The sequence below is a fragment of the Gigantopelta aegis genome, chromosome 14 (genome assembly GCF_016097555.1).
Source record: "Gigantopelta aegis isolate Gae_Host chromosome 14, Gae_host_genome, whole genome shotgun sequence".
NCBI lineage: Eukaryota > Metazoa > Mollusca > Gastropoda > Neomphalida > Peltospiridae > Gigantopelta > Gigantopelta aegis.
In genome coordinates, this window is record NC_054712.1 from 21,394,573 (window position 1) to 21,411,129 (window position 16,557).

The 16,557-nt window shown below is 39.3% G+C and overlaps 1 protein-coding gene across 2 annotated transcripts in view; it reads left to right on the top strand.

The window, feature by feature from the left end:
* Positions 1-16,557, top strand: part of LOC121388902 (beta-1,4-galactosyltransferase 4-like) — a 99,359-nt gene that overhangs the window by 70,766 nt on the left and 12,036 nt on the right. For both annotated transcript variants that reach the window (XM_041520439.1, XM_041520440.1), the window contains exons 4-6: positions 711-898; positions 7,203-7,325; positions 11,347-11,451. In XM_041520439.1, the coding sequence (XP_041376373.1) occupies positions 711-898; positions 7,203-7,325; positions 11,347-11,451 (416 nt within the window). The remainder of the gene's footprint in view (positions 1-710; positions 899-7,202; positions 7,326-11,346; positions 11,452-16,557) is intronic.

Consider the following 16,557-nt stretch of genomic DNA (forward strand, 5'->3'; position numbering starts at 1 on the left):
AGCGAGTTTTCTCTCTCAATATCTGTGTGGTCCTTAACCAAATGTCGGACGCCATATAACCGTAATAAAATGTGTTGAGTGCGTCGTTCAATAAAACATTTCTTTCCTTCTTACGTTGTACGGGAACAATTATTCACACCCTCAGTAAGGTTGGTTTTTTTCTTCTCTTTTAACGACTCCCAAGAGATTTACTGACACCACATTGATTTATTAATCATCGTCTATTACCGGCCTCGGTGGCGTCGTGGTAGGCCATCGGTCTACAAGCTGGTAGGTACTGGGTTCGGATCCCAGTCGAGGCATGGGATTTTTAATCCAGATACCGACTCCAAACCCTGAGTGAGTGCTCCGCAAGGCTCAATGGGTAGGTGTAAACCACTTGCACCGACCAGTGATCCATAACTGGTTCAACAAAGGCCATGGTTTGTGCTATCCTGCCTGTGGGAAGCGCAAATAAAAGATCCCTTGCTGCTAATCGGAAGAGTAGCCCATGTAGTGGCGACAGCGGGTTTCCTCTCAAACTCTGTGTGGTCCTTAACCATATGTCTGACGCCATATAACCGTAAATAAAATGTGTTGAGTGCGTCGTTAAATAAAACATTTCTTTCATCGGCTATTGGACGTCAAACATTTGGTAATTTTGACATATAGTCTTAGGGAGGAAACTCGCCACATCATTGGCATTACCTTTTTCTTTTATTCCTTACTAGACAAATGACACAATATTCAACCGGGGCTTGTTGCTAAACGTGGGTTTTGTGGAGGCGCTCAAACAAGACAACTACTCCTGTTTCATCATGCATGATGTCGACTCCATGCCGGAAGTGAACGACAACCTCTACCGCTGTTCCAGTAACCCGGTTCACATGTCGACGGCTAGCAGCAAAAACAAGTTCAAGTTTGTATATCGTTAGTTCACTTCTAACGTCCAGAGAAAGGAAAATAATGTCTTCCACTATAAGCTAGAGCACCTTGATTTATTAAAGGGACATTCCCGAGTTTGCTGCAATGTTCAAGATGTTATCGACTGACAGAGACTTTTTAACGATTGTAATTACATATTATTATATTTAACATTATATTTTTCTGCATAAAATATTAGTGGCTGTATATTAAACGTGTTTCTGATCATTCTAATATTTGTACTAGGTTAAATTTAATTTTTTTCCTAAAATATATTTTTTCGTACGTACGAAATTATTTGAAGACAAAATCAAGTTTCGGCTTCTTATAAATATTTAGACGACCAGAAACACATTGAATATACAGATATTGATATTCTAAACAAGAAAATATATTTATCATGTAAGTTTAATCGTAGAAATATTTTATTAGTCGGAAACATCTTACAATGCAGCAAACTCGGAATTGTCCCTTTAATTATCTATTGGATGTCTATGGGAAAAATGCATATAAAAGATCCCTTGCTTGCTTTATCGGAAGACATCTCCGTTAGTGGGCCCATTGGGTTATTTTTCGCTCCAGCCAGTACATCAAAGGTCGTGGCATGTGCTATCCTGTCTATGGGATGGTGCGTATAAAAGATCCCTTGCTGCTAATCGAAAAGAGTAGCCCATGAAGTGGGGACAGCGGGTTTCCTCCCTCAATATTTGTGTGGTCCTTAACCATATTTCCGACGCCATATAACCGTAAATAAAATGTGTTGAGTGCGTCGTTAAATAAAACATTTCTTTCCTTCCTTCCAATATCCGATAATTAATACATCAATGTGTTCTAGTGGTGTCATTAAACAAAACAAACTTTAACTTTAACTTGGAGCTTAATTGGATGTATGCATCGTGCTCTAAACGTATGTCCCATCCCGTTTGCGAATTAGGCCCCAGGGCCCATATTTTCGAAGCAATCTTAGCCTACGAAATCGTAAAATTATCGTAAGCTATGACGTCACTATGGCGTGTGCTGTAGTGACGTCACACCCTACGATGGCTTTACTATTTCGTCGCACTAAGAGAGCTTCGAAAATATGGGGCCTGGTCAACATAACAGACAGAACCCAATTTCACTAAACATCGTAAGTTACGTTTTACACGTAAACGTAAATGTACGATATTTAGTGAAATAGGCTCCAGCTGGACCCATATTTTCGAAGCTATCTTAGCCTATGAAATCGTGAAATCATCGTAAGCTATGACGTCACTATGGCGTGCGCTGTAGTGACGTCACAACCTACGACGGTTTTACGATTTCGTAGCGCTAAGATGGCTTCGAAAATAGAGCCCCAGGCTGGGCATTATGTATGTGCCTGACCATGGAATTTGTTGTTTTAAACTCTAATTTTCACGTGTAGATGATTTGGGAGTTGCCATAAAGGTGTGTACACAATACGTTCGCTTGGCACCTCGGTAGCGTCGTGGTTAGCCATCGGACATAAGGCTCGTAGGTACAGGGTTCGCAGCCCGGTACCGGCTCCAACACAGAACGAGTTCTTAAGGGTTCAATGGGTAGGTGTAAGGCCACTACACCCTCTTCTCTCTCACTAACCAGTGTAACCACTATCCGACTAACAACTAACTCATTGTCCTGGAAAGACAGCCCAGATAGCTGAGGTGTGTGCCCAGGACAGCGTGCTTGAACCTTAATTGGATATAAGCCGAAAATAAGTTCAAAGGAAATGAATGAATGACACCATAATTTATTTACTCGAGTATAAAAAGCAATCAATCAACCGATAAATAATTAATCACACCGTTAAGACTTCCAAAAAAAAAATGCTTGGCGCCACAATTATAATGTATTTACTCGAGTGTGGGCACTTACTAGAGTTTTGGCGCAAATAAGTCAATAATTAACACCTGAGTATTCGATACCAAAGAGTACATTCACAACTGTACTCGCTCAGGTATGACCACATGGTCTCCATATATACTCTTCAAAGAAAGTAGGGGAACCTGAACTATTAATGTTAATATCAACTATTAAACCGAACATACGTTTTGACCACAGACATCCTAGTAAAGAACGTTCCGGTTTGTTTATCAACACACTGAAACACATTCCATAGTTTGCATGTGCATCACGCAGTTGCCCCGTACACGTGCATGGGGTGTCATTCTCGATTTTGACAATTTCCAGGAAGGTCGATTAATCACTGTGGAACATTATTTCTGTCAATCTTTTTCATTCTGTTGATCATACAGTTGTTATTGTTTTGTTTTTAGTAATTTTTATTGTTTGAATTTGCAATTTACTGATAAAAAAACGTCAACTTTCAAATTTCACTTCTGACCCCAATCGTCCTTCAAGATCTTTGGTGGTCATAAAACCTACTGTAATACTGATCTACCGGTTATAATGTTTGCCCAATTAATTCACTATTATCATATAACCATTCCCCACAGCTAATATACCTTACAATTTTGGCAATTGAAAATTCTTATTAGAGTTCCCCTACTTTTTTTGAAGAGTATAGATCGCAAATATTAAATAATTGAACGGGATTCACCGCAGAGGGGCCTGCGAAAGCTGTCAAGGGGAAATGCGTTGTTTGGAAAGCATGGCATAAACTTCATGGTCAGTACATTAACACTGGCAAACACGTAGTCATAGACGGACGCACAATATTAATAGTCCAAAACTGACCAACGCCTATTATGTTCGTTTGTGCGCAGTTCCTCACAAACTTTGTGATAGCCTACCAACTCCCCAACAACAACAAACAACAACAACACCAGGGGTGGGTTTTTTCTTTGTTTGGGGGTGGGGGTGTTGATGTACTCTATAATAAAACTAGAAATAAATCAGGCGCGTGTGCAGGTTTTTTTTTGGGGGGGGGGGGGGGGGGTTGATGTACACTATACTAAAACTAGAAATAAATCAGGTGCGTGTGCAGGGGTGGGTTTTTTTTGTTTGGAGGAGGGTTGATAGACACTATACTAAAACTAGAAATAAATCAGGCGCGTGTGCAGGGGTGGTTTTTTTGTTGGGGGGGGGGGAGGGGGTTGATATACACTATACTAAAACTAGAAATAAATCAGGCGCATGTGCAGGGGTAGAGTTTTGGTGGGGGGTTTGAACCTCTCCCTTGTTAAAAAAACCACATTTCAAAACCTTTTCCTTGACCCCCTATAAAATTAACTCGCCATAGTCTAGACCTCTTGTTAAAATTCCTGCACGCGCGTGTGGTAATTATTATTTTGCCACACATTCCCACCCCCCCCCCCCCCCCCCCCCCCCCCCCCCCCCCGCAACTGAATTAATGAAATATACAAAATCCAACATGTCGCAGTTATGAAAATTTGGAACTGGCCACAACTTTTTCTGGTAAACAACAACAACACGGGGTTCTCCATTTTGATTTTTAGTGTAACCTGTCCTGTTCCCTATAGCGGTTTGAAATGCTTGCTGGTCATGTATTACGGTAATTTTTGTTAGCTAAAACAGAGAATAATACACGAGTGGCCGTTAGATACCATTTATCTCACGAGCGAAAGCGAGTTTGATACGTTTTTAAACAACGAGTTGTGAGATAAATGGTATCTAACGGACACGAATGTATTATTCTATTTCTTACATATCCTGAAAAAACAGGTTTCAAAGCAAATTTTAACATCTTTTTCGACTAAAAGTTATTTACAGCCGTTGCACTTGTAGCTAACTTACGCGTCACAGTCAAAGCAGCCCATACACGATCAGTTTTATTGACAATAATATTGTCAATTATAAAAATTGACAATATTATTTATCATTAGTGTAAATAGTCTTACAGGCCTGCATACTTGCACGGATTGGCCGTATTTTGTACGGTTAAAATACCGACTTGTACGGCGTACGGATTTTACGGCCGATTGTACGGGCACCATCACTGCAAAAATGCGGGGTTTTTTTAATATAAAAAAAGAAAGAATTTTAATGTGCAAATTATGGTCAAATAAAGCTTTCGTTCACATACTTTCTCAAGATCCATGATTGTCAGGTTAACTACACGTCACAATGTAATCGATTTCCATCTTGTAGTTTTTCATTGGAAGTATGGCAGTGGTGACCTGGTCATCACCTAGGAGCAGCCAGTCGTATGTCTTGACATTGTTAACACACGTGCATGTGTAAGCAACCATGTATTATAAAAAATAACGCATGGTGTTCTCACCAACGGGTGTGTAAGAAAAAAGGATCGTACATCCAGGGTACCTATTTCAACGACGTAAAATACCGAGTTTCGTCTACTGTAGATCGACGAAAACCTGTGTGAATAAAACATTTAGTTTTTTTGGATGTTTTTTCCCCGACAATACCTTGTTGAGATATTGAGATGACACTTTATACACAGCTTTATCATGTACTGTTACAGAACAAGTTTGACTTTCATGGCGATTTACCCATTGTCACAGAGTTATGGCCCTTGAACTTAGGAGATACCAAAATTTCTTTTCCGCAATGCCTTGAGATATTGAGCTGAAGTTTTGTTTATAGCTTTATCATCTACTTTTGCAGACCAAGTTTGAATTTCATGGCAATATACACATTTTCCACAAAGTTATGGCCCTTGAATTTAGGAGATAAGAACAATCGTTGCTTATTATTATTATTTATAACTACTCAAAAGAATTTAAGGGTCAAAAATTTATAACCAAAAGTTTCAGAGTGTATTAGATTGATGATGTAAACTACACAAAAAATTTAATTTATTGTTCCATATTTACAAAAAACCACAAATAAACGTCACTGTATACAAGAAAGTCACATGACATGCTGTCAAAGTTGAAGGTTGTCAAACATGGATTTTACACATTAGAACATTCGTTTAATAGTGTGTTAATCCACCCCTGGCGCGAATACACTCGACACATCGTTGCCTCATGCTGTTGATCAAACGTCTGAAGAACTCTTGGGGAATGGCCTGCCACTCTGCCATAAGAAGTTGACACAAATCATGAAGGTTGGCCGGAGGGGCATGGTTATCCCGAACTCTCCTGCCTAATTCGTCCCAGGCGTTCTCTATTGGGGCCAAGTCAGGCGAATATGCTGGCCAATCCATCCTGGCGATACCTTGTTGTCTGAGAAAGTCCGTTACCACCCTGGCGCGGTGGGATCTGGCATTGTCATCCTGCAGAACTGCCCCGCCGCCAATCTGCTGAAGGCCTGGGAGAACCAACGGCCGGATAATCTCATTCAGATAGCGGATTCCATTCAGATTGCCATCCACCACATATAGGGGGGTCCTGTGGTGGATAGAGATGCCGCCCCACACCATGACGCTGCCACCACCGAACCGGTGACGTTGTCTAACGTTAACGTCAGCGAAGCGCTCCCCAGGACGTCTGTAGACACGAACCCGACCGTCGTTGAACTGGAGACTAAACCTGGACTCATCAGTGAACATCACTCGACCCCAATGAACACGTTGCCACCGAAGATGAAGTGTGCACCAGTGACGTCTGGCCGTTCTGTGACGTGGTAGGAGTGGTGGTCGAACAGCCTGGCGACGGCAGCGTAGATTATTGGCTCTCAGACGATTGCGTATGGTTTGATCAGACACTCGAGTTCCAGTCGCAGTCCGCAGATTGTCACGTAATCGGCGTGCAGTGGTTGTGCGTTGACGTAGAGCCATATTGGTGATGTAGCGGTCTTCTCTATTTGTAGTGCTACGGGGTCTTCCCGAACGTGGACGATTTCGAACAGAATTCGTTGCTTGGTACCGTTGCCACAGTCGGCCAACGACACTCTGACTGACACCAAGTCTCAGAGCAACATTTCTTTGCGTATTGCCATCCTGAAGCCAAGCAATAGCCCTTCCTCGATCTTCGATAGTCAGTTGACGTCGTACCATTGTCGAATTTGGAGTGTGCACCGTACACGAACGCAAGCTCCAATTATACGGAAATTCAGCACTGGGAACATGGAATACACATGCAAAGCGTGCAAATGAAGCGCTTTGTGAAAAAGCAAGTTATGGGCACTTAGCAGACCTTTCGCTTTCGCCCTAATTTACGTGCAAATGTAAGCATGTTTTCGCCATTAGAACTAATCGACAGTGTCAATGACAGTGGATTTTAATTCATTTATGGGTTGCTTAGACCCACTTTCGTCAAAATGGAACAATACCATGCGTGACATTATGGTCTAGCTAATATAATTGACATTCAGAAAATAATGTCGAAAATATCGTCTGACCCTTAAATTCTTTTGAGTAGTATATATATTATTATTGTTATTATTATTATTAATTATTATTATTATTTCAGACTACCGTATCGCAGTTACACTGGAGGGATTGTAGGTTTCACAAAAGAACAGTATGAAAAAATTAATGGATTTTCTAACCGGTACTTTGGTTGGGGTGGAGAAGACGATGACGTAGAAATCAGGTAAAAACCCTTTAAATGTGCCACTTTGTCACGGCCAACCTTGCGCATGTTTATATTCCTGTTAATAAATTCTACAGATTTAGCTTCAATTGTGTAGGTTGCATGGTATCAAAGAAGAAAGTTCCCTGTCAAATATTTACGCCTGTGATTGATAGTAACGAATGACATTGATTATTTGTGTCAATACTATTATCCATTGACAATAAATAAATACTTTTATTTGTTATACAGTTGTTATGCAGTATACTCCAGAGGTTGAAACTAATGCAAGGTAAACCCCCCCCCCCCCCCCCCCACACACACACACCTCAATGGAACTTCGATTATCAGCAAAAATGACCATTGCTAATAGAAACATTAAAACTACATTCCCTGGAATATTTTTTATTTTTTAAAGCCGCACACCCTAGTTCCATCCAGCGAAAATAAATTATAATTTGGTTAATCTACAAACCTGTAACACACTTAGATCACGTTTTTATCAAATGGAGTGAAAAAGCAGGTTTTATATCGATAAATACCATGGGAATCCCCATGTCCCAATTGCTTGAAATAATTTTGAAAGTTTGTATTCTGATGTCACCGGTAGATGTCGCTCGAAGCACAACAATGCCTACGTCACGATAAATTTCACAGACTTGGGGTGCGTTGTTTTCACCTCTCTTGGACATGTTCCAACTGTTCTGTCCTGGTTGTATCCCCTCTCCAGATATCGTAGGACTTAGCAAAATTATTGGTTTTAAGGGTTTGTAACGTTTTGTATTGAGATACTTACTTGTCTGAACTTTATTGTTACTGAAAATATTCACGAACTGTGAAGAAAAATCTCACAAATGAACAACAACAAATCGGATGTTGATTGCGCGAACCGTGCACGAGAAAACAAACCGAACCAAAATGATAACGGCCACGTGGTATACCAACGTCTGTGACATTGAAATGGAAATATCCCGTCTAAAAATAGATTAGACCTTGTCTGCTCAACGGTTTTTTCTCAAACGTACGTCCGTTTTTCAGAAATACGAAAAATGCATTTTGTGGTATTACAAACACCAGGATTACCAGGATTACCAAAAAACACTTCAGGTGAATGGAAATGTATATTCTAAATAATAAACGATAAGTAAAGTGCAATTTTATTTGTGAAAAAATGGGTTTAATAGCGAAAAACAACGCCGTAATGGTTAACAACTAACCGTAACTAGGGTGTGTCCCTTTAAGCATATAGAACAGAAAATCCAATTACGTTTGGTGCATATATGACGCCGCACTCCGCATTGGTTTCACTACGCTGGCTTATCCAGGTCAAAAACAAAGCCATGATTTTAAAAGTGGAACACTTTTGACGGGCTCGTACCGATCTCGGTTTTCATTGGCTTATCATAAGTATAGAATTCCCCAACAAGAGATCACGTGAGATTTCGCAATTTTTGAACAAATTTAACTGTCTTGATTGAGGGGTCGTCTCATATCTCCAAAACATATTTATATCCATAGAGGTATGGTACAACGCCTTTCCAGGGGTCGGTGAGTGGGGGATTTGCCTTGAAATTTTGACAGTGGCCAGCTGTTGGCATACGCGTTACATGCAAGGGGGTGTTACTAATTACGTAACGCTCTAGGGGTAGAGGAAGAGGGTACCGTGTTCGATTTACGTAACATTTTTCAAGACTATATGTTATTTTTATTCATTACTTAGACCTAAAAAGGTGTTTTTTGGAAATGCGCGGTCAGTCTAGGATCGATCCCCATCGGCGGGTATACAAAAATACCATGGTATGTGATATCCTGTCTGTGGGATGGTACATATAAACAATCCCTTGCTAAAAAAAAAATGTAGCGGGTTTCCAAGGCGCGTGTGCAGGGATTTCAGCGGGGTTGGGGTTATAGACTGTGTTAAGCGAAGTCTATATGGGGCCATGCTCCCCCAAAAAATATATTTCAATTTTTTTTTAAGCTTGGGCAAGTAAGGGTTTCGACCTCCAATACCCTCCCCTGCACATGCACCCGATTCCTCTCTAAGATTATATGTCAAAATTACCAAATGTTAAGACATCCAAAAGCAGATGGAAGGAAGGATAGGATATGTTTTATTTAACGACGCACTCAACACATTTTATTTACGGTTGTATGGGGTCGGATAATTATTAAATCAATATGCTTTATCTTTGATGTCGTTAACCCCCCCCCCCAACTTTATCCTTTCCAAACGAAATAATATTTATTTGAATTTGTCGACTTTAACACGTAAAATTAAGAAGTGAAAACCTTCATTGTCTACTTTAGTATATTTTATTTAAAAAATATATACATGATTAATGGGTTACTAGTATACAAACTAAACTTTGAAAGTTCTACTAACACTTTATAAAATATCAATTCTGAAATAGGAAGGTACGACTGTCGATAATACGTTGTCAAGATCAAACCGGTTTTAACTAAAGACTCTAGTACCGTATCCTCAACCGAACGTTCTTCGTACAGCGCAAGATTTCTCTTTTAATTTTTTGAGACGAACCCTACAATTTGAAATCGGCAAACGCGCGTGTTAACTGAAACTGACAACAGACTGTCGTTTGTGCTTTGTCGAGCTATGGCGGCACAGGCGACGAATCAAGCGTATACGTTTGACGATATCCGTTCATAGCGAACACACACGACTTTTTAAAAAGTGCATTTGAGCTTGTATTTCACATTTGTACATGATGTTATAATATGGTAACCAGAGAATGTAACTTTAATTAAATCACTTACATGGTATGTGACTAGGGTCTCCACGAGTACTCGGTCACGGATAGAGTCTAGCAAGACTAGTCCGTTCACAGGACTCGAGTACCCGTACAGGGAACAGCACTCTCATTTTATTATTATTATTATTTTTTTAAACGTCATTTTGTCACAATGTGCTTGTCGCCGGTTACATTATTGGGCTATGAGACAAGATGGGGGATGTGTCGATTGTGTGGAATGTGGAATGCAATATATTACCCATGCGCGTGCTGTAACCCTACCGTGGTGCAGGGGTGTTACATTCTCTTTGAGAATGGCCAATACAGCACAAAATTGAAATTTTGAGTAAAAGTCAGTATCTATTTGTGATATTTGTATTTTTGCAGTTCTTTACACTGTGTTTTTATTTAAATCTTGAATTTTTGTATTGATGTTGATCATCACTTTATTTGTTTGCATTACCATAGTTTGACACCCAATAGCCGATGTATTTTTTGTGCTGGGGTGTCGTTAAACATTCATTCATTCATTCATTGCAATATATTATTATTATTATCAAGTGTAAGTGTCGGGTACTCTGGTCCGGGTTGAGTTTTTCCCTCGGGTACTCGAGTCCAATGTTTTCTTGCAAGTAGATTAAATGTGAGATGCCACACATTTTATTGGTGTACTGCCTGGGTGTGTTGATACGCTGCTTATATCGGTTTTATTGGTGTACTGCCTGGGCGTGTTGATACACTGCTTATATCGGTTTTATTGGTGTACTGCCTGGGTGTGTTGATACGCTGCTTATATCGGTTTTATTGGTGTACTGCCTGGGTGTGTTGATACGCTGCTTATATCGGTTTTATTGGTGTACTGCCTGGGTGTGTTGATACGCTGCTTACATCAGTTTTATTGGTGTACTGCCTGAGTGTGTTGATACGCTGCTTACATCAGTTTTATTGGTATACTGCCTAGGTGTATTGATACGTTAATATGTAACTACCCCCACACACCACCACTCACGTTAATATCATCTCCCAGCGCCCATGTTAAGTCTGCATGCTTATTTCTATTCACAAATAATGTATATCTTAAATAATAATAATAATAATAATAAGAAGAAGAAGAAGAAGAAGAAAAAGGAGAAATAATAATTTAAAAAAATAAGAAGAAGAAATAACCGGCAATGCTTGAAGAAGAAGAAGAAGAAGAAAAAAAGGATAAATAATAAATAAAAAAATTAGGAAGAAGAAATAACCGGCAATGCTTGATAACTACATGTACTTTTTTTTCATTTTTTTTTCAGAATTAAACACAAGAGTATGAGAGTTGAGCGACTGCCTTACAAAGTGGGGCGGTACCAGGCTATACCACACGAACCAGACAAGGGGAACCCGCCCAACCCAAACAAGTAGGTCACGATCACGAAGAAATGTAAAGTCGCTATTCTTTGTTTTTAGACAGTATCAAATATTGTCGGCTATCAGAGGCGGATCTAAGGGTGTGTGTGTGTGTGTGTGTGTGTGTGTGTGTGTGTGTGTGTGGCAGGGACCCGCCCCCCCCTAAATTTTGCGACAGTTATAATTTTATTATATATTAATTTTCATTTTTTTACCATCCCCTCTAAACCTCCCCCAAAGTTCCATTGGCATTCCGCCTCATCTTATTGTCACCCCACCAAATGGATTTTCTGGATCCGCCACTGGCTATTACAATTATTTTACCGTTAACTTGCGTACTTACTTCATTATTAGAGCCGTTTTCTGATAATAAAAATCGGACATTACTTAGATTTTATTGTTTAGATTATCATTTCCGTACAACCGAAGTGTTTCTGGTCATCCTAGTGTTTCTAATACCACAAAATGCATTTTTCGTATTTTTAAAAATACACATACCCCTTAGAAGTAACGGTTATGGAGACGAGCTCTAGTCTTATTTTTAGCCAGTGTATCACGACTGGTAATCAACGGCTGTGGTATGTGCTATCATGTCTGTGGGATGGTGCATATAAAAGAGCATTTGCTATTAATGAACAAAATGTAGCGGGTTTCCTCTCTTAAAATATATGTCAAAATGTCCAAACGTTTGACATCCATTAGCCGATGGTTAATAAATCAATGTGCTCTAGTTGTGTTGTTAAACAAAACCAACTTATTTTAGTCTTATTTTAAAGGTATTTTCCCGGTCCAACGTTACAGCCTCTTGTTTCGCTCAGTGGACGTATTGTTACCGTATCCAAATGTGTTACAAGTTTGTAGATTTAAAGGGACATCCCTGAGTTTGCTGCAATTTTTAAGATGTTATCGACGAACAGAGACTTTATAACCATTGTCAAATATATTTTTCTGCATAAAATATTAGTGGGTATATATTAAACTTGTTTAAGGGTGTGTGTGTGTGTGTTCTAATATTTATACTAGGTTAAATTTCATTTTATTTCCTAAAATGTCCCTTTAACTAAACTTAGTGTCCATTTTCACGGGTGGAAACTAGGGTCTGCACCTTTAAAACGTATTTACGTTATCAGTTCTGACAAACTAAATGTGATTCTAGTCGTCCTGAAAAAGGAACATCAATTAAAACAGTAAATAAATTGGTCCAAAAAACGGGCAGTTTAATTTGTTTTCGGGGGACCTTGGATCCGCGCTTGGTTTTGTATTAAAGAGAAAAGGTACTAACCCCAGGAACTAGGGCCAGTGGCTTTAAAGACACCTGAGCGGATATTAATCTATGGAAATAGGTGTGTGTGCAGGAGGAGGGTTTTGGGGATAACCCACCCACCCCGCTCAAGCACATTTTCTTGTCTTATTTTCAGTACATTTTCTGGGGGAGCGTAGACTCGACCCCCCCCCCCCCCCCCCCCTCCCCATCTCCATCTCCAGGATGAAATTCCTGCATCGCACCTTAAAAAGCATGGATCGGAATGGGGGTGAGGATGGGGGAGGGGGGGGGGGAGGTGCACTTCCACACTCAACTTCAAATTGCCTTGAATATCCAGTACTTAACAGATTAATAAATGACTTTCTTTCTTTTTTTCGGTGAAGAATATGTAATATTATTATGGTCAAATGGGGATAGGATGGGAACTCTATTTACGTGCTCATATCCACAGAGGTTCAGGCACGCCCACCTCGGATTTGGCCCCTGACTTCGCCAGTGACCATTTCCGGGGCAGGAGGTCAACTGGGTGTCTTTTTAGAAAGGCTGTGTGTATTTATGGTATCTAGTACTTTGAAATACTGTAGGTGTCCATTCTTGTGCCAAAAAAATCCAGTATTCGCCCCTTAGGGGCAATTCCACAAAACATCGTAAGTTTACGTATGGGACTAGCAGTTATACATTTACAAGTGTTTGGCATCTATTTCACGAAGAAAATTACATCATTAATGAAAATGGAGCATTTTAAGGACAAAGGAAACTGAAATATGTTTATTTCTAATTATATTTGCTGTACTATAATAAGTAATAAGAATTGTGTTTTACTTGTAGATTTACGTGCAAAACTAGGCTTACGATGTTTTGTAAAATTAGGCCCTGTATAATTACTTTATGTTTAGCATGTGGTTATTTTGACACCAAGTCGTGGTCCACTTGTGTGGAAGAGATGAAACCTGTAGCCGCTATACAGACTACTCTGGGATAGTTTATTTTGGTTCATCTAAATTCTGCACACGTATATGAAACGCAATATACACCTACTTTTGTCCGTGTGGCCTTATTTTCCGCAAGTAATTGTGGACAGTTCGTGAATACAAAACTGTGGAATTGAAGGGACATTCCCGAGTTTGCTGCATTGTAAGATGTTTCCGACTAATAACATATTTCTACAATTAAACTTACATATTAAATATATTTTCTTGTTTAGAATATCAGTGTTTGTATATTCAATGTGTTTCTGGTCGTCTTAATATTTGTAAGAAGCCCAAACTGGAATTTGTCTTGAAATAATTTCGTACGTACGAAAAAAATCTTTTTAGTAAATAAAATGAAATTTAACCTAGTACAAATATTAGAACGATCAGAAAAACGTATAATATACAGCCACTAATATTTTTTGCAGAAAAATATGTTTGATATGTAATTACAGTCGTAATAAAGTCTCTGTTAGTCGATAAAATCTTTAAAATTGCAGCAAACTCAGGAATATCCCTTTAATGTCCTATGACATGTTATGTAGAAGATATTAAAAAAGATTGCCAGCAAAGTAAAACTGTCTATACAATATCATCAATATTTAATGTATTCTAGGGAAAAAGACAGAAGCCGTAAATAGGCATGAAATTGTATGGTAATTAACTATGCAGCTGGAATCACACTGACGGCTTCTCATAAGTAATTTATTCATGCTAGCTCGGTTAAACTCTATACGGAATACCTAAACAAGTCTCTATATCAGGTCTAAACTACATCGTCACGAACCACTACTTTTAGGCGCCTTTTTGGCGGGTGCTTAATCAATTTACAGGTGTCTATTGACAGGAAGAAGGAAGGAAGGAAATGTTTTATTTAACGACGCACTCAACACATTTTATTTACGGTTATATGGCGTCGGACATATGGTTAAGGACCACACAGATATTGAGAGAGGAAACCCGCTGTCGCCACTTCATGAGCTACACTTTTCGATTAGCTGCATGGGATCTTTTATATGCACCATCCGCCAGACAGGATAACGCATACCACGGCCTTTCATGTATCAGTCGTGGTGCATTGGCTGGAGCGAGAAATAGTCCAAATGGCCCACTGACGGGGATCGATCTCAAACCGACAGCGCGTCAAGCGAGTGTTTTACCACTGGGCTACGTCCCACCCCTACACACAAACATATATTCATTAGATTTAAATTAGGAGAAAACTAGCTGTGACATCAATTCTTTAAAGGTAGGGTCAACTCAAACAAGAGCCGTATGTGTTGGAAAGATGAATACCCGGACCACCAACACATACTGACACTTTAGCAAATAAAAAAACGCGTAATTTTAGAGTTAATAAAAAAAAACATGATTATTCCTGCTAACTGGGGGCAGCCATTTTGTTTTAGTTTCTGTGACGTCCGGTGGGATAGCTTGGGGCGAAGTGACGTCAGCTGTACAGTGTAAACAAAAGCAGTAATTTTCGACAAAGCACTTCTCTTTGATCAACCTGACTTGTAAAACAGCATAAATGACGCAGGGGTGCACAAATGTGAAATTGTGATAGTTGCCCGGTGGGCAACCAGTAGCTGAAGTTTGGTTGCCCAACATCATCTCTTGGTTGCCCACATATTTCATAAAACGTTTTAAGAATATAATTTTGAACTGTCTTTAAAATGAAACTGAAATTTAAAATGTTTTTATTATTATCATTACTTATCAGTTTAGTTTTATTTCTTTTTTAACATTATTTATCTACAGCTCATCTTCGCTTAGGCTGAAAAAAAGTTTGTTTTGTTTAACGACACCACTGGAGCACACTGATTAATTAATCAATCATCGGCTATAGGATGTCAAACATTTAGTAATTCTGACTCATCAGAGGAAACCCGCTACATTTTTCCAAATGCAGCCAGGGATCTTTTATATGCACTTTCCCACAGACAGGAAGGCACATACCACAGCCTTTGTCCGGTTGTTGTGCACTGGTTGGAACGAGAAACAACCCAATCAGCTGAATGGATCCACAGAGGTGGTTCAATCTCGCTTGGGCTGTCACAGTCATAATACTTGATGAACTCAGGGCTCATCCAAGATTAAAAATACCTTTTGCCAAAAAAATTGCCAAATGGGATTTTTATTTGCCATAATAAAAATGTTTTAGCCAAAATTGTTTTGTGTAGTACTGTATAGAATATTTATATATGACTATGAACCTTGTATCTTTTTCAGCTAATTATGTACAAACTGGAATACATCTGAATAACAAAATTATCCCCGATCAAAATCAAAGACAGCAATTGGGGGTAGGGACAGTTAATATATTACTTTGATTTTTCAGTGGGTGAGGGGAGATATGCAGAGTTGGAAGCCAATGCCCTCTGCAAACACACCCAAAATTCTAAGGCCTATGGCATTAATAAAAATCTGAGAGCCAATACTCTTCTTTTTTTTAAACAGTGCTCATTATTTCTGTAAAATTAGAAAATTTGTTTCTAATTTTCATTATTATTCATACTTACCTAGTGCTAGCACAACAAATATGCTATTCAACCTGAGTCTTACCTACACACTGCAGAATTCTCTCCCTTGCCGGATATGCGCAATGCTATCCTTGCACGGGCTACCTGTAACTTCATTCTCGGTTCAAAGTCCACCCACCGAGGGAAAGCCTCATAGGGGTGGGTGGGAGGTATAGTTTGTTGTGCTAGCACTAGGTAAGTATGAATAATAATGAAAATTAGAAACAAATTTTCTAATAGTCTTATTCAACTTACTGTGCTAGCACAACAAATATGCTATAACGGATGTGCAATGACACCGTTAGAGCACGTAAATTCAACATTAATGGGAGGAGGTAAGAAAATAGAGGACTTACCCGT